General features: G+C 42.1%; 2 protein-coding genes across 2 annotated transcripts in view; both read left to right on the top strand.

Moving 5' to 3' along the window:
* The window catches only part of FBLN5 (fibulin 5), a 59,299-nt gene extending 51,802 nt beyond the window's left edge, over window positions 1-7,497 (top strand). Inside the window, exons 13-15 of the mRNA XM_021400934.1 lie at window positions 1,930-5,787; window positions 6,242-7,272; window positions 7,430-7,497. The gene's annotated coding sequence lies outside the window, so the exon portion shown is untranslated. The remainder of the gene's footprint in view (window positions 1-1,929; window positions 5,788-6,241; window positions 7,273-7,429) is intronic.
* The window catches only part of TC2N (tandem C2 domains, nuclear), a 31,552-nt gene continuing 16,222 nt past the window's right edge, over window positions 7,534-22,863 (top strand). The window contains exons 1-2 of the mRNA XM_021400933.1: window positions 7,534-7,671; window positions 22,321-22,447. Of these exons, the coding sequence (XP_021256608.1) occupies window positions 22,381-22,447 (67 nt within the window). The 5' untranslated portion in view covers window positions 7,534-7,671; window positions 22,321-22,380. The remainder of the gene's footprint in view (window positions 7,672-22,320; window positions 22,448-22,863) is intronic.

Below are 22,863 nucleotides of genomic sequence, written 5' to 3'. Positions count from 1 at the left end.
TCCTGTAGGAATTTAAACTCCTCCTGCCCTTCCAGTAGGGTATGAACCATATTTCCTTGAGCAGACCCACAGGCTCTTTTCTGTGCACTGGAACTCCTACTTCCTTCTTCGCTATTTCTGGTGATACTGGTTACTCCTTTGGCCTGCAGGTATTGATGAATGCTTTTAAATAGTTCTCCATGTCAGCCAGAACACAGCCACACTGGTGATAGTAAAACAAATCCTTTGTGGCTATGCCAGTGAACCAGAATTGGTAGGTCTGCTTCTCACACTGGTGGGCATTTTCTTGCACTAGTAATTCATTAGGACAGCATCTGTAAACCACAGCACTACCATAGTCTGTACCACTCTTCATAAGGAGTGTCTCAAATGCAGACTGATAGACTGATCTTTAACAGCACTTCTTTGCCATTGAATGTCCTTTCTTCTTCCTCTAGTATATGTTGTTTTTATTTTCCTGGGCTCTTGATAATACCATTATGGACCTTGATGATCATTCTATTAAATCCAGTCTGAAAGACAGCCTACATCTACCTGCTGATTAAAAACCTTTGTAAGGCATGGGATCACTGGGTGAGTGTAGCTGAGGGCAAGCAATTTGGTGCAACCTGTGCACTGGCTGAGAAGTGTTTGGTTAGCCTTTCTAAGATCTTGAGGGACTAGCTCAATAAATCCCTGCTAGCTTAGATGAGTGCGCCTTTCATGTCCCACCACATTTTTCATTATGTCAGTTGGATACAAATGCACGTGTTTTTAATGGGAAGTTAATCCCTGAACTGCAGAGAAATGATTAACCTTTCACCCTTGAATTCCTCACTATCATATGATCTATTTCTTATGGAGCTAAAAGTTAAAGCAATAGTGACAACTAGAAAAACATCAGACAAGTGGATATTTCTTCACCATGGAAGACTTTAGTTGTACATGAATGTGTTGGTTTTTTTTTTTTTGGCTTGGGGCGCAAAGGTAAATAACATGGCACAGCTACTGCATCCTGCAAAGAAATACCTGCCCCTACTGTTATTACTGCTGACTCAAGATTCTCAAAAATAATCTGTCAGGAAAATACTGTGAAGAACTGACGTACTGCAGGTTTGCAGCTCTTTAACTTTGAGCTAGAACAAAGGTTCATGACACCTGTGGCATTCAACTCAGATGTAAGAACAAGTTCTACCAAGAAGATACAACCCATCTCAGTTTGCTCAGTGCAGCAGTCAGTGAAGGAATTGCATGTTCTTATTGGACATTTATGCATAAAACCAAACAAATTAAATATGCAGAACCTTCTTCATCAAAGTGAGAGTGTATTTTTATTCTTGCTCTGAAGTCTGTGGTGATATGGGTGAGGGTTTTGACTACAGCATGTTTTCTTCTCCATGACTTGGAGGTTGCTGACTGGGGAGTCACGCTCCGCAAAGGCTTGGAAGGTGACAGCCAGAAAGACAGGCAGTAGTTGACTTTGCCTTTTTCGTGTATCTTAAGGATACTGCATATTGGTGTGCCTGTCTGGGAACATGGCCAAACTCCCTGCAGCTGGGTTAAAGTGTTAAAACTAGAGTAAAATGCACTGGTAACCTCTGGTTCTGCTTGCGTTAGTGCCGAAGCAGTTTTAAGCCAGACTGTCCTGTTTTTCTGTCCTTGCCTCACCCTGAGAGATGTGCCTGAAGTTCTAGCTAGAAGGTCAGTGTGTGCTCCCACACACTGGAGGAGCAGCCTTCCAGTTTCCACTGGTGACCTGTTTCTGGCCTACATCAACATCCCCTCAGGCTCCCCCATTCCCATGGTGCTGGCAGGCTTTAAAGCAGTGTGATTTCCTGGATGGCTTTTTGCAGCCAGCCTCTTTAAAAGAGGCAAATGAAGCTTGTTTTCACCTGAAAATAGGAGGGGAAAAAAAACACATTTTACAACTTGTTTCATGGTGTCTTTCAGGAAGGACCTTCTGCGATCTGCCCATGCTCCAGCATGCAGGTGACACGTGGCTGACCCCTGCATCCCAGGGAGAGGAACATCTGCTTGGCGTCAGGCAGACCTCTGTTTTTTTGGGAGAGAGGTCAGCTCTGAAGCTCTGAGCAGAAGCCAGAGAGATGATGGCAGGAAAAACACAGGGTAGGACAGTGGTACCTGGCCCTGAGGTCCCCGAAGATTGAGAAGAGGCAAGTAGCTGGCAGCACTTGGCCATCTCCTGCCCCTGTTCTGCCATTTGCTTGGCTGGCCAGTAGCTAGGCCTTGAGGAGACCAGGAAGACCTAGAGAGCTGCATCTGGTTCCCTTTTCCATTTTGAAATAGCAAGTTTGGGGCAGTGTGATAAGCAAGTAGGACTGGAATGGAGTCTGGGGAGGCATCCCAAATGCCACGAGGTGGCATCACCTATCCTGGGGTGAAGGGCACACAAACAGCTCTCCATCAGTATTTGTACTGGAAATGGCTGCTCTTGTGAGGTTTCACTGACTTAGGCCAGAGACGAGTGAGGGGGGTAGACAGTAGGAGTGACAGCCTCCAGCTGCCCACAGCATTGTGCTGTCTTGTCCCTACAGAGGTGCTGGAACAGCCTGGGGTGGCCTGGCTCCGCTCAGGTCCTGGCTGCCCAGATGCAGTACTCCCTGCCAGCTCCCTCTGCCTCCTCTCAGAGCAGGCATGTAGCAAAAAATATGTACGTGCAGTTAGGCTCTTGCCTGCATCTGGACCTTTCCTTCCAACTCATTTCCAAATGCAGTGCTGAAAAACCACAGGTTTTTTCTTCTAGCTGGTCGCAGCTATCGCTCCTTGACATGCCTTTGAATCCAAGGAACAAAAATAGTTATGTGAGATCTATTATGTCTCTGGCTTGTAAAATACAACTTCTTACTAGGTTACACTAATATTTCGTAATTCATTCTTAATATTATTCTTCAATAAAGCTCTGCACAAACAATCTATCCCACAGGAGAAACCTCTGCCAGAACCCAGATGTCAAACACATTTGCTTCACATACAGGAGTTCATGACCTTTTCTGTTTGTTAATGTGACGCCATGGAAATTATTTATAATAAATAAGCGTGTTTCAGAGGCAGGTGCCCCACAGGGCCTTTTTCAGAGATACAACAGCCCTTCCTGAAACAGGTCTTTCCTGTTTTGTTTTTTGTCTCCTAACAATGAGGTTCGGGGAACAATTTGAAATTCTGTAATTGAGCCAAGTCCAACTGCTGAGAGGTAGACAGGAAGACAGAGATATCTCAGATTTCAAACCTTTCCTGAAATTGGCTGCTGATAAAGTTCTTCCTTTTTCTTTGATCCTTTACCCTAAAAATTCAAATTTCGTACAGCAGGCTGTATAGGTCTAAACAAATTCTAAATATATCAGCTTAAATCACCAAATCAACTAGGGAACTACTGGAATTTCTTGGATTCAACAAATGGCAGTTTTGAAATGCTTAGGGTTATTTGCACATAACATGCTCATTTAAAGCCAAGGTAGTACCATCCACCCACAACCTTCAGGTACAAGTGCTCTGAAAGTTATCTAAAGGTTAATATGTTGATAATGTATTTCCATTATGTTTTTCAGCAGGTGTGACAATGTTCTCACAAATGTGTGGGACCAGTGCCTGGACTGGAGCTGGCTCATAATGAATCCAGGGCATGAAAAGGATGCAGTTGAAAATCAAGAGCCTTGGCTCTGCTTCATCCTATTGTCAGCTGTACATTACATTTTATAATGTCTCTGAAGTTGTTGGATTCACCATCTCAGATTCCTAGATAGTAGCAACAGCAGGAAATGTCTCCTGAGGAGGAAGCTGAACATTTCCCTCCTACATAAATGCAGTCCTGCTTGTCACCGCGGGCTGAAACTGATGGCAGGAAAACTCCAGTTTAGGGCTAGGACAGCACCCCTTTCCTCACTGGTTAGCCAGCTGGGATCCTCACCTTGCCTTGTGCTAGTCTGGGGCTGGCAGCCATTTACAACATTGGGGATTGACAAGTAGCTGAGAAACAATTGTTGCAGCCTACACAGATGTCACAGCTAAACCCCCCTGTGTCTCACTGTCTGTGGAGAGGCAGATCCAAAGTGTTCTGGTGCATGAAGGATGAGTCCACCTTGGACTTATTCTCACAATGTATTAATGATGTGTTTGTGCACAAGGAAAAGCTGCCTTATAGCACAAGACAAGACACAACAGGCCAGCAAATCTCTTTTCAAATTCACAGTACATCCGATCTAAACGAGAGAGAGTTTAATTTGGTCAACGAAGTATTTTCATGTAATTTTTCCTCTAGACATCCTAGCAACACTCTCAAAAGATGCTAGACGCAGTGCAATAAATTTGTTCTACAGCACTGTGGGAGGAGACAACTGGCTGCAGTCTCAGATGGTACACAGAATTCCAGTGGGTTATGTCAGGAAAGCATGACGTTAAAGGGACGTTAGGAAAAAAAAAAGAAGAAAAAAAATCATAATAGACACTGAATTAAATGATAGCAGCTTTCTACAACAAAGTGTGTAGACCCCACCCAGCATCTATTGTAGAGGAAGGAAGGTGTCTGTTAAACTCAAAGGTTGTAAGAGGAATAAAAAAAGTAGGACAGGGAGGATGAGCAATACAGTTTAATGTTTCTCCCAGCAAAACCTCAGGGGATAAAGATTACTGCTGCAAAAACTTCCATGGTAGTAAAAGCCTCTGGCTGCAGAAGTTGTTTATAACAAAGGTGTGTTAACAGCTTATAGACTTCAGCTGAAAAGAACTCTGACATTTTACTGAAATTTCAGTTGCAGAAACCTTTTTTCTCACAAAAAGCCTCTGCATACAAAAATTTTATTTAGCGGTTAGTTGCACTGGGACTTTGGCTGTGAGACACCATATGCTGTATGCTGGCCTTGTCCTGATAACACCCTGCTTTTATGTCCGGACAGTTGAGCTCATTGCCTGGCTATTGCAGTATACATCACATCAATTTCTGAAATCAAAATGTTTCAGACACGATGGCATTAGATGCTTACTGGATCTAAAGGACTCTCCTCAGCTGCTTAATTGCAATTGATCTGTTTCAAACAAGGCAAGAATTATTAAATAATTATGTTTTCCACAGACATGCACTTTTTTGCTTGAAAGGTTTTGGTGTGCTCTGTGCAAACATGATTCAGCTTCTGAATTGCTTGATATTTCAAATCAAAGTTGGCATGATTCATGAACTGTGCACAAGCGGTGGGGTTGGATTTCTGACGCAAAAGATCGCTGGGGAGAGTTCAGGCTTGAAACATCTGTGAGCATTCCTGCTCACAAACTCATTCACTGGCATATTTGCGCAAAGTGAAGAAAGAGGGTCAGAGTCTGCTTGAAAGCTTTTACAGACATGAAGAAGTACTCAAGAGCACTTGTGTCAGTATTTACACAAGGGCTTTTTACTGTTTCACGCCTACTTCCTAAATGATTGAGGCCAAAGAGGATAAAGCTCTCTCCTGCTTGTAGTTCCTTTCTGCAGTCCTCTCCTCTGGCTATTCCTTTTTCACCGAGAAAAACACTGGGAAGTTGTAATTCAATAGCATAAACAGATTCAGCAACAAATGAGCAGTGTGCTGTGCAGAGGTTGAAAACAGATGGGACAGACCTCGCTGGGGGATGTGTGAGGCAAAGTGTAGCCCAGACTAATAAATTCTCCTCTTCTGGCTCTGCACGGTGCTGCTCAAGTGTCTCAGCACTTGTGGAGCTGTGGTTTGGCCCTAACTAGCCCGGTTTATTTGTTCATTTGCAGCACCAGGGTGCCCTGGGTGAGGCAGCAAGAAGGGCAGAGCGGCTGTGCAGCCCAGGGAGGTAGGTGGGTTGGGTGGCTGCACTAATGGTTCTGGGACAGACGTGGGGAGAGAGGGGCTGAAAGCTTAAGGCATGGGAACAGCACCAGGTCTCTGAAGTGAGGTTTACTTACAGAAAGATTAGCAGCCACTCAAGCAGCACATAGGGCACTGTATGCTGGCAGGAGGCAGGCAGAAGGGAGGAATATATCTGCAGCTGGCAGAGAGGCTTAGGCAGCAAAAAACAGAGGTAAATTGGTTTCATTGCTTATCTTCATGCTTGATTTGATTGGGACAAAAATCTTTAAGGGAGGGGAAAGGTTCATCTACTATTGCAGCTAAAAAATATATAGCACAATTATGTTCTCTGCCTCCCTGCAAATGTTCTTTTTCTCCATGAGAAATCAGGTCAGCCACGTCCCTTGCCATGTGCAGCTGAACTTTGTGTTTATTGAAACAAACTGTCCAATTTTCAGGCAGCTGAAAGGAGAATGCAAGGTGTGTCCTCAGCCATCCAAGAAGCCCCAGGAATGTGAGCAGAGGCCCCTCCAGTTGCAGGGGATGGCCCTTCCTGTGCCTTGAGGAAGAAGGAAGATCATCTGGCAAACTGTATTTTTCCCCTGTAACTTCCTCATTAGAAATGTGGTTTTCATGTCCCTTCCTCCACCAGCGAGGAAAGCGAGCTTCATTCCTGGCGGCTGCTGGCTCCAGCAGATGGAGAGCCACTCAGGCAGGGCTGCAAATCACTGCAGAGCCTGAATAGCCCTTCAGCTTTAAAATGGTAACCTGATAGAGGCAAGTGCACACAGGGACCGTATCAGTAGTTAAACAGCGTGCTTTTATGAACAGTGAAAGATAGCTGTTCACATAACTCATTCACATAAGTGAGATGCCTTGAGATGTGTGCTTAATGAATACCTCAGAGGAAGTCAGATAATTTTGGAGGCTTACCAGTTACTTGCATTGCTTTAAAGGAGTGACCACGCATAATCTCATCACATTCCTTAGCAGGAATCAGAACCACTTCACTCTGTGATATCCCAGGCTCTGTGCAGGGACTCACAGAGGCTCTTTGTTGGTTCAGATACTCTGTGTGTGCTTTTGGCAAAGGCTTTCTCCTCACAGCTCTGGAGTTTGAAGTAGCTATGTTATCGTGCAAGATGACAGGCACAAAACTCATAGTTAGCATCAGGTCCATACTGCTATTAAAGTAAAAAAAAAAAAAGAAACATAAGAAAACTGCACTCTCAGTGGATGAGGAATCTCTGAAAGGCTGCAGCTCAAGAGCAGTCAGCATGGCCATGCAAAACCTCGCTGATGTACCTGAAGTTGGAAAGCACCCAGAAAGTAGACACAACTTCCTGGAGAAAACGCTCCTCCTTTTTCCCACGAAGGCAGCCCCACTTCCCACTCACATCTGCCTCAATCAGAGCACAGAGGCTGCACACAGACACCTGGAGCCTCCCAGAGCTTTTGCTTCCGGCAGATTTCTGAACCAATCCACCACGTACGTTTGCTAAATGAACCTACAAATAGTGCAGGCTGTGGCAGGGGCTTTCTCTCGCGTGCCTGTGCATGGTCTCACCTGGCAGGGACCAGCATCTCACTGGAAATGCTATTTACTAGAACGGCATACAAATTAAAGCTTTGCTTTTCTCTCTAAGAGACAGGCCCGGTCAAGCAAGGGACAGCTTTAGCACTGACTTTGCCAGCGTAACAGTCCAGCGAGCGACAAAGAAAAGCCTCTGGGCAGCTGCTTGAGGATAACTGTCCCTGCGCGTGGTTTCGCCGAGGCGGGGAAGCAGCCAGCAGGGAAATCCCCTCACCGCGATAGGGATCGGTGACTAAGCGCCGTGCCGCTCACCTGGGAGGCCGCGCAGGGACGCAGCCGGCGCCCTCCTCGCAGGTACCGAGCAGCGGGGCCGCCCCTGCGGGCCGGGCTGCAGTGGGGCGGCGCACGGCGGCAGCAGGTGCGGGCGGGCGACGGAGCGGAGCTTGGCGGCGGGGCTGGGAGGTGAGCGCGGGCGGCGGAGCGGGGCGGCTGCGACCGTGGGAAGCCCTGGAGGCCCCCGGCGAGGCGGCGGCGGCGGGAGCGCGGGGAGCCCCTGCCCGGTCGGGACGGGTCGGTGAGGTGGTGGTGTGACTTCTTTGCTCGTCTGAAATGTGAGGTCGGGCGTTAGGCTTCCAGGAGAAACGTTGTACTGTGGGCATCCTCTGCAATTCGTGGCACACCTCAAGCTGTGTGTAAGGATGAACGGGAGCAAACTTGGTGTCGGTCAGGCTGTCCTGCTGGGGTGACCCAAACTCGTGTGGTTGCATATAATGTAACTGCTGTGTATCGTTGCTTAGAATGCTTCAGTGTGAATATATGGTGATGATTTTGCAATTTGTAAATTATGATTTTCTCACTATGCATGTAACTCCTGGGACGCAAAACCACTCTAATGATAGTTTTTGTAAACCTAATGCGTAACAATAGTTACACTGAATGGGAGAGTGTGTTTTTAAAATCATTATGCTCTGATCCTTAAATAATTCTGATTATAGAATCATAGAATGGCTTGGGTTGGAAGGGACCTCAAGGATCATCAAGCTCCAACCCCCCTGCCACAGGCAGGGCTGCCAACCTCTATGTGTTCTTTCAACATTCGTGCTTGCAGAATCTGAGTTGTCAAGGACAGTGCTACAGGGCAGTTTGTATACAGGTGATGCTGCACACCTGGAGTGTCTTGCCATCTCCCCGTTCTGCCAGTGGGGGCTTGGAAGTGAGGACCTTCCAGTGTCTGGGATTGGCCTATTTAAGACTTTATGAGCACTTACTTGGCAGCCTACTTCCAAGATTAAGCTTCAGACTATATATTCTAACAAGTGGCAGACCTTGAGAATGGCAGTAGGTAGAAAAACAACTATTTTCAACTATTACAGAATTAAATCTTCATATAAATTAGGTCCAAGATTAAATTATACTTAAAACAGTCTCAGACTGGTATTGCTATAAGTAAATACCCTTGTGCAGTCAAAATGTTCTTTGTGAATTAACACGTAAGGCAAGAAATAACTAAACTGCCTAGATCGCCTTCTGCAGGTATGCTTCAAAGAATCGCAGTTACAGGTTAGCCAAAGCTTAAATGGAAATCATTTTGCAGCAAACTGGTCTTGTAACTTTCCTTCAGTGTGGAAGCGTGCCCAGTGTTACATGTGATGCATTTTTCTAGATAAGAATGGAAAGGTATATATCATGGTCATTCTTCAGTTCACACTTCCAGTCCGTGCAGCTCTGATTAGGCAGAAAGGGAACAAGATCTCAACAGCAGTACAGTGGGACAAACCTGTGTAGCACCTGGGCATCTAATGATCCTGTGGGCAACTGCTCTGTAGGGCTAGATGTGTGCAGTTCTAACCCTCGCTCTCTGATCTGTGTAGGCTCAGGTTTTTCTCAGTAACATTTGCTGAATGCGTTGAGGTCTGCTTCTTGCTGTGGCTTCAGTTTTGTTAGTGTTGATTAGTTAGGTGCCTAAGCTGTTCTGGCATCCACAAGTGAGTGAAGCATTCCTTGACAGGTTGTTCTCATAGAGATCAAGTATTTTCAGATAACACGTAGATGATCGGGAGCCACTTAAAATACCTGCAGGGGAGTTTACCACCGTGCCTTTTTTTTTCCCCTCCTTGCTTCTTATTCCTTAGGTTTTGTCTAGAACTGTTACCTGGACATGAAGAGCCAAGTTCTGAATTTGCATCTTTCATTTCTCAAGAGTGCTTGACCATAAACTTGTGTCTTGCTCTGGGCTGGTGGTCTCTGACTCCTTACTTATGAAACAGTTTTGCCTTGTTTTCAATGCAGAATTAGGTGAGCTGTGATCCTACAATTCTGTGGTTAGGGCATGAATCCAAGATTGGGAAGTTTGATTTCTAGTCCCTTTTCCATCTGTATGTTGAATATTAAAAATTTTTGTGGAATACATGTGGTTGAGCAATATTAAATTTCAAGAAAAAATATTTTTTATTAAAGTGTCCCTTGATTCTTCTAAATATATGTAAAAGTCACATCTAAAAACACTATGCCCAAAAGGTATCTTGGACCCCAAAGAAGTCCCATCAGTTCCACTGTCTTTTCCTGCACTTAATTTAGGTGATGGATCTGCAGGTGATTAATCCTCTGTCTTCTTATGCAATGGAAAGAGTGAATGTTGATGGAATTGTTCAGTCAGTCATGTATGCATAAGCTATTAATTAATTATGTTGAGGAAAAAGCTCTGACTCTGGTCTCCTTTTCTTTCTCCTACTCATGTGGTTCAGTCACCTCACTTGTTTGTTCCAGCACTTCTGTTTCCTACCAGCTGATTTTCATTTTCACTCAGCCTGAGTTCGTCTTACTCATAGGTGTTTAAGTTTCAGATTTACTTTATCCCTGAGTAGTGGGTTGGCTCTGGAGAGGGCTGTCCTGCTCTGGCTGCCTGTTTTCCCAGTGGTGCTTTCTCACTCCACTCTTGTGCAATTGACTATTGGAAAACTTTTTAAATATATATTTTTCAGCATATTTGTTTATTCTGGTGATTTATGTTTCCATCTAATCAGTTAACTGGGCCAACTCTTCAGGCAGCTGTGTATTTACTGGATCCAGTGTGAACGGTTGTTGGCACAGGAGAGCAGAACTGTCCCTCTCAGTAGCAGCCAGCAGTCCCTTTGCTCTCCCCATGTGCGGTAGTGCATTTTGTGTGGTGCATATCCAAACCCAGTGTTCCCTTGTTCAGACTTCTTTAATTTTGTAAAATAACTACTTTGTTTACTCTGAATTCGCATCTCCTGAGATACTTTAAATCTAGTAAATATTCTCTCTCTAGTCTAAGTAGGACAACACCCGATCTCTGTCAGACAAAAGCTTAAGAGCTCATCTCTTTAAAGTGAAAGACAAAGTGAGCTTTGACTTTAGGTAGGAAAAGCTGAGTTTAGGCTAAGCTGTGTTGTCATTCTGGTTAGAGATACAATTTGGCCTTCTGAAAAATTCTTTGCGTGGAGAAAATATTCTATTGATCTCTTTCGGCAGAAGGGAGAATTCTTCAGACCCAAACTGAAGAGCCGCATCTGGGAAGAGGTTCAAATCTTGGATTTGATTTCAACTCATCTGTATTGCATCATATCCCTTAATCACATTAATACATCAAGCCATGCAGAATTAGCAAGGACACTTCTCTGAAGCTTAGTGTGAGTGAATGTTTGCTTGCCTGTCATCACAGCTGAAGTTTACATTAATTCAGAGCCAAAAAAAAAAAACTATGTCAGAAATCTGATGCTTATCTTTCCTGTAAATTGTACCCTGGTGATTCTGCTTCTAAGCTTTGTTTCTCAGTTACCTAATAGCCACACTTAAACTGGAAGGGACATACCATTAGGCCCTAAACTAACCTCTCTGGTGTATGGGGAGTTCTTGTGGTCATGGCAGAGAGCTTTGGATCTGGGCCTGACAGCAGGAACTAGACAATTAGAACAGCTTCAAAGTCTAAGAAAGCAATCCAAAAAGACTTGTATCCAAGTGCCTCAAAACCTGTTAGGCACTTGAACTGTTTTGGCACCTCAGCTTGGGAGTCTGAAACTTAGACATGGGCTTGTATGGTGTGTTGGAGCCTGGGGGAGCAAGTGCCTTGCTCCCTGTTTGGCACTGCAAGGTGGAGGGAGGCCTGACCCCAGTGGCCTCATAGGCCTGGTGTACTCTGGGTACATTGGTGCGCACAAATAGCTCCACATTTTCATCTGAAGCATAGAGAGGAAGAAGGCTGCTTGCCTTTGTGACATGGTCACCAGAGCACTGAGGACTTCTTCCCAGAAGTTCAGCCCCTCACTCCCATGGAGCCTCTGTACCTCCAGACCAAGGGGGTAGAGGTGACTTTCTGACTGCTGTTCGTTGAAGCTGGGCCCACATACATGGCGGGATGTTTCATACAGCCAGAAGATGGCCAAACTCTCAACTGGAGCTTGGCAGGGGAGGATGAAAGGGGACTGAGACAGGCTCTCTGCCAAATTCAGACAGCAAATCTATTTTGTGTATACATATTCTGTTGAGGGAAGTGCCAGCCTTCCCTACAAGGGAAGGAGGTTTTAAAGGTAGCTCTACCTATCAGTGGTTTGTGATGAACTGATACAAAAACAAATGTTTCTTCCTGTTTCTGAAAGATTACTACATTTAGGAAGAGCACTGTATTTAGTATCGAGCTGCTAGGTGACAACAAAACATTTTCAAGACCATGTTCAGTTCCCAGTAGAGGAAAATTCAGATGTTTTTAGCTTTTTTTCTAATTTATTTTTGAAAAATGGGATTGTTGGCTCTTTAATCTTCGGCTGAAGTTCACTGTCTGCTCGGCAGTGACTGGAATAGCTAAAAATCTTCCTTCTGTAAACCTTGACCAAACCCGGAACATCTCCCTGTGAATCATCCTGGCTTTTGTTCAGCTCAGTGGTGTGTTTACTTCCAGATCTAGTTTCACCAATGTGTGAAATGATAGGTTTGAATCTCTTGTGAAGGGTGTTGATTTAAACTCAAGAGCGTAAAAAAATGTACATTCATGGTGTAGCCACTGTGCACTTCATCTTAAGAGAGGGAAAGGGAATGTTGCCAGCTCATGCTCTCAGGACCTCTGTCCCCATGGAACAGAGTGGAGCCCCAGTGCTTTGCCACATCGTTGTAGCATCATTTGGTCAATAATAATTGGGATGCTAGATACTCCCATAAAATTGCAACAGCTCTGATTTCTACTGGCTTCTTCCAATGTCTATGTGAAGTTATTCTAAAACACCTCCTTTATGCAGTGTCTGCTTACTACTCATCTTCCTGGGCAGCTGCCAGCTACTCCAGCCTGTTCACATCTCTTGAGAGGCACTGCTGGGGCTGTTAAAAGTGGTTGTGAGCCGCTGGTGTGGGTGTCTTTAAAGCAAAGAAAAACAAATAAGCTTTATAAAGACAAGATCCTCCTGAACTTTTATTTTTAAGCATGGTTAGGCAGCGTGAGCTCAGTGCATGTGCCCTGTAGAGCCATTCCCCAGTCTGGTTTGGATTTGAATTAAGATTCGTTGCCATTTCCTCTTCTCCCATCATCCATTTAACCTGTTTTCGTATATGATATGTACTCGAGTCCTCTGTTTCCTTTCTTAATTCCAGCCATAACATTTTAATCTTTATTTATACCGTTTACGTATTTCTTTCCTCTCACCACATTGTTGTAACTGGTTAAAGGCTGTGACAATGAGGAGCAGCAGTACTGAACAGGGAATTTCCATCATGTGAAGCTCCGTAATGTGAAGTTTTGGTTTTCATCATGAAAAAGGATAACTGTTATGTGTAACTATTACATAACTAATGTAAAATAACAAATGAGAAACTGTTTCACCTAAAGCAAAGTACTGGATGTGTGTGAGCAGTTATATATAAAGAAATATTCCATCTTGATTCTTGTAGGTCAACAGAGTTCCCCTAAAATAGTGTTAGTGGTAATGAAACAGTATTTTTCCATGCAAGATTGTTTGGGTTCTCTTCATTTTTTTCATAGATACAGTAGGAGCTACTTTTCATTAGTTGTCTGGATACTATATGTCTGTTCATGTTTTTTCCATGTGGCTCTGTGGTCATGGCAGATGGCTGAGACTTTCTGGATGCCATTCAGTGTTACATTAATCTGGTATCTGAAGGCCATCATTTCAGTGCTAGACACACTTAGCCATGCTAGGGAACCCCAGTGCACAGACAGATGCTCTTGCCTAAATACCTTCTTCTTGGCTGTCCTGTTGAGGAAAAAAAAAATGCATCCAGATGTTTCCAGTTCTCTTTGGTATTAGGGCTATAGAGAGGGACTGCTGACAGCTCTATTTTTATTGCTTGCTGGCATTACTGCAGAAGGAGAAAATATTGGATTAAAAACTGACATAGAATACATAAAGTCTTGAACATTAAGTTAGATTATAAAGTAACCATCAGTGATTGTCATGATTTTTTCCTAATCTGCTTAGAACAAAGAACTTATCTTGAATTGAATTCTTTCCATGTTCTTGTCAAAAGCCAAGTTCTTTTTTTACAGAGATTTCAGTCTCTACATTTTCTTTTCTTGTGTCCTGATTTCAACTCTTGTTTTGCTGTTTTCCATCTGAGTCCAAATGATCTGCAGTCCAACATAATGGATTTATTCCTTCATGTTTACTGCCCCAATACATACCATATTGTACATCGTTGTCCAAGTCAGTGAATTTATCTGCGGTTCACAGGAACAGTGTTGTCAGTACAGTAATTGGATGAACTGGTTGCTTGCCTAATGCAGCATTAGGAAGAAATACTATCTCTATCAACTTTTACAGCCCAATGTGTAGGGGATTCAGCATATTAGAATTCCAAGTTTTAAGCTTTATCATGGGATAGATTTATAACATTCTCTTCTTAACTCAAACATGAATCTCTCATGAGAAAAATTGGCTCAGATTTATGAAAATTGTGCTTTTGGCCCTCGTAAGTGCTATTATTAATCTCCTGCATACTGGGGCAGACTTGGATTGAGTCTGCATTTAAGAGCTGCAGGTGCAAGGCTATAATGCTGGGAATCAGTGTGTCCCTGGGGACCATGTGAGAGGAACGACTTCTGATCGTGTGCTACTGCCAGCACTTGTTCCCCTTCTCCAAGGGGTGTCTAAAGAGTGGAGGCAATTGTTCCTGTAGTGCAATAGCTCAGACACACACCTGCTCAGCTTTATTTTTCTTCAGGGAAGTGGGCGATAGCAATTATTTCCGCTTCATGACTTATTCTCAGTTTGGTGGTCTGAGCTGGGGCTGTGGATGCTCTGAAGGCTTTTTGGCTTCCTCCAGTCTGGAGGCCTTGGAAGATGCAGCTGCTGAGCTCAAGGGGACCACAGCGAGGTTGCACAAGTGCTCTTTCTGCAGAGTTCAGCTCAGGGCCTGCGTGAAGGGAGGCAAGTATAAGATCATCTCCATCAGGGCAGAAAAGCTGAAGGGAAAAGGGAGAGTCACAGTGGAACAAGTCACAGTCTTTCACAACTGCACATAGGAAGACGTGGCTGTTCCATGTGAAGCTTCTGCCCTGGTTCACTTACGGACCTTTTCAGCATGAGAACGTACAAAGCCAGTGAGATTGCAGTAAGCTCTTCTTCTTTGGTTGTGACAAAAGTTTAGCTAAGAATTGACTTCTGCGGTGGTGTTCTTTGCCTTGGGAGAAGCCTGTTCCAAGTGAATAATTAACGTTATTGTATAGTTGTCACTACCTGACTGCTAGCGGTGAAGTGCTGAGGACTCCTGCTGATGGCAAGGGTTTTAAGCTGTACGTGCAATTATTATCTCTAGGAGAGCCCAGCAGACAGTTTCCTACCTGAACACTGTGGCATGCATCAGAGGGTACAGGGCATGCTCTCTGTAGTCTCCCCCCCATTCCTCCACTCGGTCAGAATCCAATTAGGAGTGTGCGGACCAGGAGACCAGTCGCAGCTTGGGTTCTCAGTACAGTGCTACAGGAATGAGAGCAATCTTCTCCTTGCAAGTATTACTTAATGAAATATATTCTCACCTAAGATTATCTTGTGATATTATTGAAACTGATCTGTACAGTTCAGCTGTAGTATCAGCCTGGAAAAAGGAGGTTAGAGAAATGGGATAATGTATTGAGAAGAAATAGCAAATTTGAATGGTGTAAAACAGGCAGCCTTAAATTTGTGTGCATGATTAGCCCTGGTCTACTTAGCTTACTAAAGAGAAAGGTTCAGAGAAGGTTAGATTCCAATATTTTAAAGCCTAAATGAAAAAAAGGTTATACTACTGATAATTAAGTGTCTTTCCAGACATAAAGACCACATAAATAAATAAAATGGAAAGAAAAATACTGGAAAAATTAAACTGGCTTAAATATTAGCAATACTATCTAATGTTCTGTGAAATAAAAACCAAGTGTCCTCCTGCTGAAGTTGCTCAATGTAGTGCAAGGGAAATCAATTGGTGTCAGTAATTCAGAAGGCTGGAACAAGGGAACATAATTGTGCTTTTGGTCTCAAAAAATGAGATTCTGATCAAGCTATAAGTAAATGAGAGGAATCTGCAGGAAGAGATGTGCTGGCCTGTTTAGTTCTGTTTTCTGTTCCTGGGATCAGCTAGAGAGTGTAAAGCTTTCCCCCAGATGGCTGTTGTGCCATAACTTAAACAAGAATGAAAGCACTTCCTCTGCCTGGGCAGCTGGTGGTTTGTTTGTATCATGGAGCACAACACTTTTCCCAGCAACTTTTTCCTGTCTTTCTTCTGTTACCACACTTAATAGTGTAAGTATGTAAAAATGCTGTGAGGCTCTTTGCCCCAGGAAAGCTATGTAACAGTCCATCACAAAATCAAAATTATCTAGACCATACTAATCATGCACAGTATTTTTTTCAAAATAATATTATTTCAGCTTCAAATTTGTAGTTACACTTTTTCTTCATTTATTTGCTTGCATTTGAAATGTTTTCATCTCTGTTATATTTCTGTCTGTCAGATTACTTGCAAATTATCTCTCACAAACAAGTCTTCTGGTTGTTTTTCTAAACCCTTTTCATAATTTCTCTTTCTCTGTTGTGTTATTTCAGCATCTCCTTTGTGATCCACTGCTTTCAGAATGAAATCCTTTTTTATTTCCAGGCACAAAAGAAAGCCTGTCACATTTTCTTCATTTTCCTGGAAGGTGGAAGATCTCAAATAATCAGTCTGCAAATTCCCAGAGTTTTCATGCTTTTCCACGAGTTACAGTTACAAGTGGAGGAGGAGGAAGCCCTGTAGGTGTGTTCACACACTCACTAGTTACTGCAGATATCACTGTTAGAGGCTTTTCCTAAAACAGGTGTAGATAGGAGCTTCTTATCATGCACCTTGTAGGTGTGTGTTGGCATGACATTATCTATTTTTTTTCTCTTTTCCCAGACAGCATACTGCTGCCAAGGTTTATGATGAATAACAACAAAAATGTGTGTTCTGGCTTCTTACGCTTTCAAACCTTCTTGAAGTGCCTCTGTGTCCTTTGTGGACATGACAGCTCAGACCTGCCTATAATCACCCCCTCCAAAAAAGGAATATTCTTTAAACTTTGGCAGGCCTATGTCTGTGCCACACATCCGTGTTGATGTGTGGGTGGGTGGGAGGGTGTGTGTGTGTGTGTGTGTGTGTGTGTGTGTGCACCATCCTTGCTCACACAGTAGCAAAGTACCTGAGGGCAAATTTCTGAGAACCATTATAGCAGTTTTACAATGTTTTACCAGTGTTCACCTGTTTCTAGACACATTGATCCTAACCCCTCTTCAAATGAAGAGCCCTGCTCAGACCAGTGTACAGCTCCAGACTTTATACTCCAGCAACAGCACTACTAAGCAACTGGCCCTGGAAGTTAAACCATTTGTAGAATCTAAGCCATCAGATTCCATATGACCTGCAGCAGAAGCAGCTGTTGCTGTGCTCTGTTTCTTTAATCATCTGGAGACCTGCAGTGGTGTTGTTATGCGCTTTGAAGGAATTTTGCAATTGGGATTGACTGCATCTTGTGGGTCTGAAACACAGACAGGCAAAGAGGCAGCATAAACGGTGGTGTTTGGCTGGGTTGTGAAACTGCAAGCCTGAGCTTGCTTTCTCCATGGAGAAGTTCCTCACCTGTTGTTCCTCTGGGACTACTGGAGCTGCAGACACTTACATCATTCAAGGATCTGTCCCAAATGAGTAATAACAACCGATCATCCTATTTCCGGACATTTTCTTTTACACCTCTTGCTTTGTGTGGACTTAAAGCTACTAGAAATACTGCTGTGACGTGTTTCTGGAACACAGATCTGAGAGTATGTTTTATATGTTTATGGCTGGCAATAAATCTCATAATGATTGAAATCTCTGGTTTAGCCAGCTTTCCCAGTTTGGGATCAGATATTTCACCTTTGTTTCTGTTGCATAGTTCTAAATGTGTTACCTGATCAGCAGAGCTCTGACTAAATGCAGCCTGCAAACTTGCTGCAAAACATACTCCTTCATCACCCCTTCTCTTTTGAGCATGCTTTCAGCTTTTAATATTTAATATTGCAATGATCCATTTTCTATCATGTTCTTTTTATTTAATGAGTTGTTGAAAATATTTGCTTTCATCTCCAAACATCTCTGTCTTGTAGTCATTCTGGTGGCATCTGGAACTGAAATTTTCAATACTGTTTTTCTGATTTAGCTCATTCAAAACTTCTATCAGAGGAATCTGGAAATCATTAAGATAATTTATGTTCTCCATCTAAACCCATCAAAATAATACTGACTGTAATTCTCTGGACTCTGTGTATGTGTGTGGTTTGCTTTTAAACTTTGCTGCCAGTATGTTTCAATAATAATGGCTTTCTACATTAGTGTGGAAGGATGATTGCTGAGTTAAATTTGATCATCTTATTTTGGCTTCACGCTGGGAAGAGAAAAATGAAAAAGCTTACTGAAATCAGAGTAAAGAACACAAAGAGAGAGAATCTGAGACAATAATGAGATCTGGGCACAGTGCCTTCTGCTGCGATTTCATTTCTCTACCTCTTTTTTTTTTTTTTTTTTTTCTCCTGAAAATCAGGGATAATTCTCCTTTTCCTCTTTTCCTTCTCTCAGTCTAGTATCTCCAGAATGAACAATATATTTAAGGTAAATGTGTTGACTAACAAAAACTGACCCCAAGGCAAGATAGGATCACAGAGTCCCAACTCCTTGCTAACAAGGATAGCATTGTTGGGAGGTTGGTACTTCTCTGGAATTCACTGACATACCTCATACACATCTCTACAGTTCTGGTTTATTAGGTAAATTTATTCCCACACGGATGTACATTAGTACAACTTTTTAACAACTCTTAAGTGTTATACAGAAGATTTTTGGGTAGCTGACATTAGCAAAAGGTTGTGGCATATGGGAGGCGTCTAACCTTTGATAGGAGTAGTAGTTTCTGTCAAGGTCAGTAGATATTGGTTTAATCTTCTACAAGACTTCTGTTTATTGTCAGTTAATAAAAAGAGGATCTGTTAAATTTCTGTCCCACGTGTTTAAGACAAAACTTTAACGTGCAGCAAAAATTTTTGCTAAGTCACTGGCAACTTGAAAAATACAGATATGATATCATAAATGAACTGCTCTACTGAAACACAACAAAATAAACAACAAAAGTACACAAATACATTTCTCCTGGTAGCTTAATTAAGTGGATAAAATTTTTAAAAGCAATTTAGAACATTTGCTTTGTGATTTCATGAACAAAGTGCTCTAAGCAGCATGAGGGAGACTGAGACTCAAATGTTTGGTTCCTCAGCAAAGGCTGTCTTTTTGGTTGTTTTTTTTTTTTTTTTTTTTTTTTTGTAACGTGGCTGTGGTGTAAGGGTAGGAATACAAGTGCACATTTTGTGACTCTCTTTCAGACCATTACATTTTTAAGCACAAAAAAGTCTAGACACTGTTTCAGTCAGAACTTTCTTTTCAAAATACTGTATTTAAGCTCAAAGGGAACTGGAAACTCTAAACTCTGTGTCTGTACACCTTACTGTTGGTTACTAATATTACCCACCTACAAAGCAGTAATCTGGAAATAGCAATATTACAGTGTACTCTTCTGAACAAGAGGTAGTGGTGAATTGCTTTTATGTTTGCCTACAGATAGAAAGAGAAATATGAATGTTTCCTTGCTTTTTAGTGGGGGTGGGGGAATATTATGGTCTAAGAATCTCAGGGGTTTTTTTAATGTACTTAGTGCAAAAGATACAGAATTACAATATAACTCTTAGATCAACAATGTTATCAACTTTCTTTGTAAGTGAGGCATTCACTCAGCGATGGAAAAGCAGCTGTTTGAGAATGATGATTTGTGCTTATTTGCTGGCTTACATTAATGGCTACAGCTAAGTAATTCTGGAGAAAGTTCTACAATGACATGAATTTTCTCTGATGTAAACAACTAAATTTTCCACTTTATGTAGCTGGAGAGTTGGGTGGTTACTGACAGTTGCTTCTTTCACTACCAGTAGTCTGGGTATTTTGAGATAAAAGATTGTTTTGCCTGAGCAAACTGCGACGAAAGCTTAGATACTATTGTTGCAAAGCTGAGCGCAAACGAAGCAGCTGTTTTAGCCTAGTTTAAACATGATGAACAAGAGTAAAGCATATTAACTCCAGCTGTGTAATGATAACAGCTGGGAAGGGAAATCACTGCATGGGAACCTGAAAGCAAACCTTGAATTCTAGCATAGGTAACTATTGTGAGTACGCTTCAGTGGGAGGAGCAGTGGTCTTTAGAAATATGGAGAATGTTATGAGAGGTTCTTGTGCCTCTTTTTGTGTAAAGGTGCAGCAGGCTCTGTGGTTGGTGGTATCACCTCTGCGGATTTGCAGTTCTAATACTTTTATTTTCCCAGATAACACGTACCAGTATTCTTCAGGCTACTTCTCAGGTTTTTCTGTTCAGGTCACTTGCATCTTGTTCATTTTGGTCTATTGAGCACAAAGAGCAGAATACAATTAAAGGAAGTAATTAAGAATAATTCTGGAACAGTTAGGTAGTTATAATAACAAAACTTCATTATATTTCAAACTCGTGTTTTAAAGATAACAAGTTAATTCAGGCCTTACATATGAAGCCGCACGCTCTCAGTGACCTTTTGTTAACGGTTTACAGACAGGTTCAGCCCGGTTCCATGACTATTGGGGCAGGGGACCCATGGACCCATGTCCCGGGAGAGGGAAAAGGGAAAAAGGGTAGGGAGATGGGCCTAAAAACAAAACAGCAGCAACGATCTGAGGAGAAATAAACTAATTTACTAAATAAGATATCAGAATGCAAAATAACAGAATATAATACAATATAATCACAAATTAAACTAATAAATCCAATAGAATGAGAGAGAGTGTCCAAAATTTAGGTAGGCCTTACTCTAGTGCCGATGGTGAGACGGCTGGGAATGTGATGCTGCCGGGATGAGAGACGGGAAGAGAAGAGAGCGTCTCGTGATCTGCAAACAGTTTTATCTTTCCCTCTGAACAGAAAACGGTAACAGAGCAGCAAAGTCCTCTGGGAAATGTAGTAGTTCTTCTCAGGACCAGGTACCTGGAACTATCCATGATCCACGGAACTGGAGCATTAACTCTTTAACTCCCAATACACTACATGATGTTATGATGTGGAATACCAATAATCAAAAATCATAAAACCATGACACCTTTCAAAACCCATAACTTAAAATACACATAGCAATTCTGAGTCATACTGGTAGAGTGTCAAAGAATGGTCAGTAGGTGTTTGCTATGTTTGGTCATTATTTGCAAACTAACACATCTGTCAATAACATTGAGTTGCACCTATCTTTGGGGATAAGTGATGTTAAGATAGGAAAGCATGTTTTCTAAGGTAGATGAAGGCTCTATAGATTGATACCTCCATTTGGCATCCATATGAATCTAGGGGGGAGAAAATGACTTTTAATGAAAGAAGATGTTGAAGAAAATTATTGATACTTTGGACATGAATCTCATTTCTGTTTATCAGTGTTTTTGTGGTTTCCTAGCTGTCTTTTAATATGCATACAAACAAAATGATTGCTCTGTTCAAGCTGCAGATGGAAATAGCTTTCATGTTGGAACATGGAAACTTTCAGTAATTTCCTGTGAACGAGATAACCAAGCAAACCTGTCCATTTTTGTGTAGCTGTCATCTTCTCTCTTTGCCATCCCCCTTTCTCTTTCTTGCTATTTTTTCCCCCATCTCTGCAGCTTACATTCATGTTCTGTTTGGTGTCTTCTTCTAACCTCCATGGAGCTGGAATCATATCTTGGATATGTTCTACAAAGAACCTCGTGTACTTTAGGTACATATAAAACAACTAGACATAGCCAAAGTTTTGGACAGGAGACAACACAGCTGTCTGTGTCCCTCTGAAAACAGAACATAAGCATGTGAATAAAGACACTTAAGTGAGGCCAGTTTCTATTGTCATAAAGATATTTTAATGTTAACCAGCTGTTATGGACCTGATCTCATTCTTCAGTAGAGTGCATGTCTCGTTTTGCTGGAAGCCGTTTTTCTCTATTTCTGTACACAAGGCAGACAATTATATAATAAAACAGGTCTTTGGTTTCATGTGTATACAATTATGAGAAACCAGTAGTTCCTCAAAGAATTGTCAAAGAAGACAATCTTGGTATCATTCATAAAGAGTGCTTTCAAATGTACAAAACAGAGTGTGCAGGGTCAAAGATGTGTGTGTATGTATGATCCTACATGAGTGACAGAGAAACATGATTAAGGGAAACAAACTAAAAATCACATCTTACAAATAAGTTGCCAAAGCATATCAAAACAGATATAGAGCTGAGTGAATTGCAAAGCCCAGTGGCCAACACAAATGTGAGGAGAGTTTTAGTGTTCCTGAATGCTCTGATGCTTTTACGACTGATATAATTGCCATTGACCCAGGGACTGAGTCCAACTAAGAATCACATATTAAATACTGCATTTTAATTTCAATTGTTCCCATCTAATATGCTTTCCTTTACTCTGTTTTTCAGGTGTGATAGCTACAGTGGATCACTGATTGTGATTTCCTCTGAGTTGCAGCACCGAAAACAATGGCGAATGAATATATTAAAAACTGCTGTAAATGGTGTTTTTATGTGGAAAAAGAAAAAAGCAATTGTGAGTTTCGACATAATCACATTGACTAAAGGTTTTGCTATTCTGGCCTCATTACTTATGAGATTTCCCATTAATAAAATGACTTTGTCACCCTTGATAAACTTGAATTCTTTTACATATCCAAAATTCTTCCCGTGCCTCCACTTGGAGATTGGACACATGCTTGTTAGTGTTATAAATTGGAATTGGAACTGAAAAATAACTTGTCTGAAGTCTAGTCCTTGCCTGGAATCCTGTCCAAAAATCCAAAAAAGCCAGCTATTTTACCTAAGGTCATGTAAAGGTCCTGTATCTTGCAAACAGTCTAAACGTGAACACCTTTTTTTTTTTTTCCCCAGGATTTTATTTGGTGTTTTAGTTGTTTGCACAATTGTTCTATAATACAAGTGTATAGAATACCTCTTGTAAAATTGACT

The sequence above is a fragment of the Numida meleagris genome, chromosome 6, assembly GCF_002078875.1.
Source record: "Numida meleagris isolate 19003 breed g44 Domestic line chromosome 6, NumMel1.0, whole genome shotgun sequence".
In the NCBI taxonomy this organism is placed as follows: domain Eukaryota; kingdom Metazoa; phylum Chordata; class Aves; order Galliformes; family Numididae; genus Numida; species Numida meleagris.
Note: the sequence above shows the minus strand (reverse complement) of the source record. Positions and strands in the feature narration are given on the sequence as shown.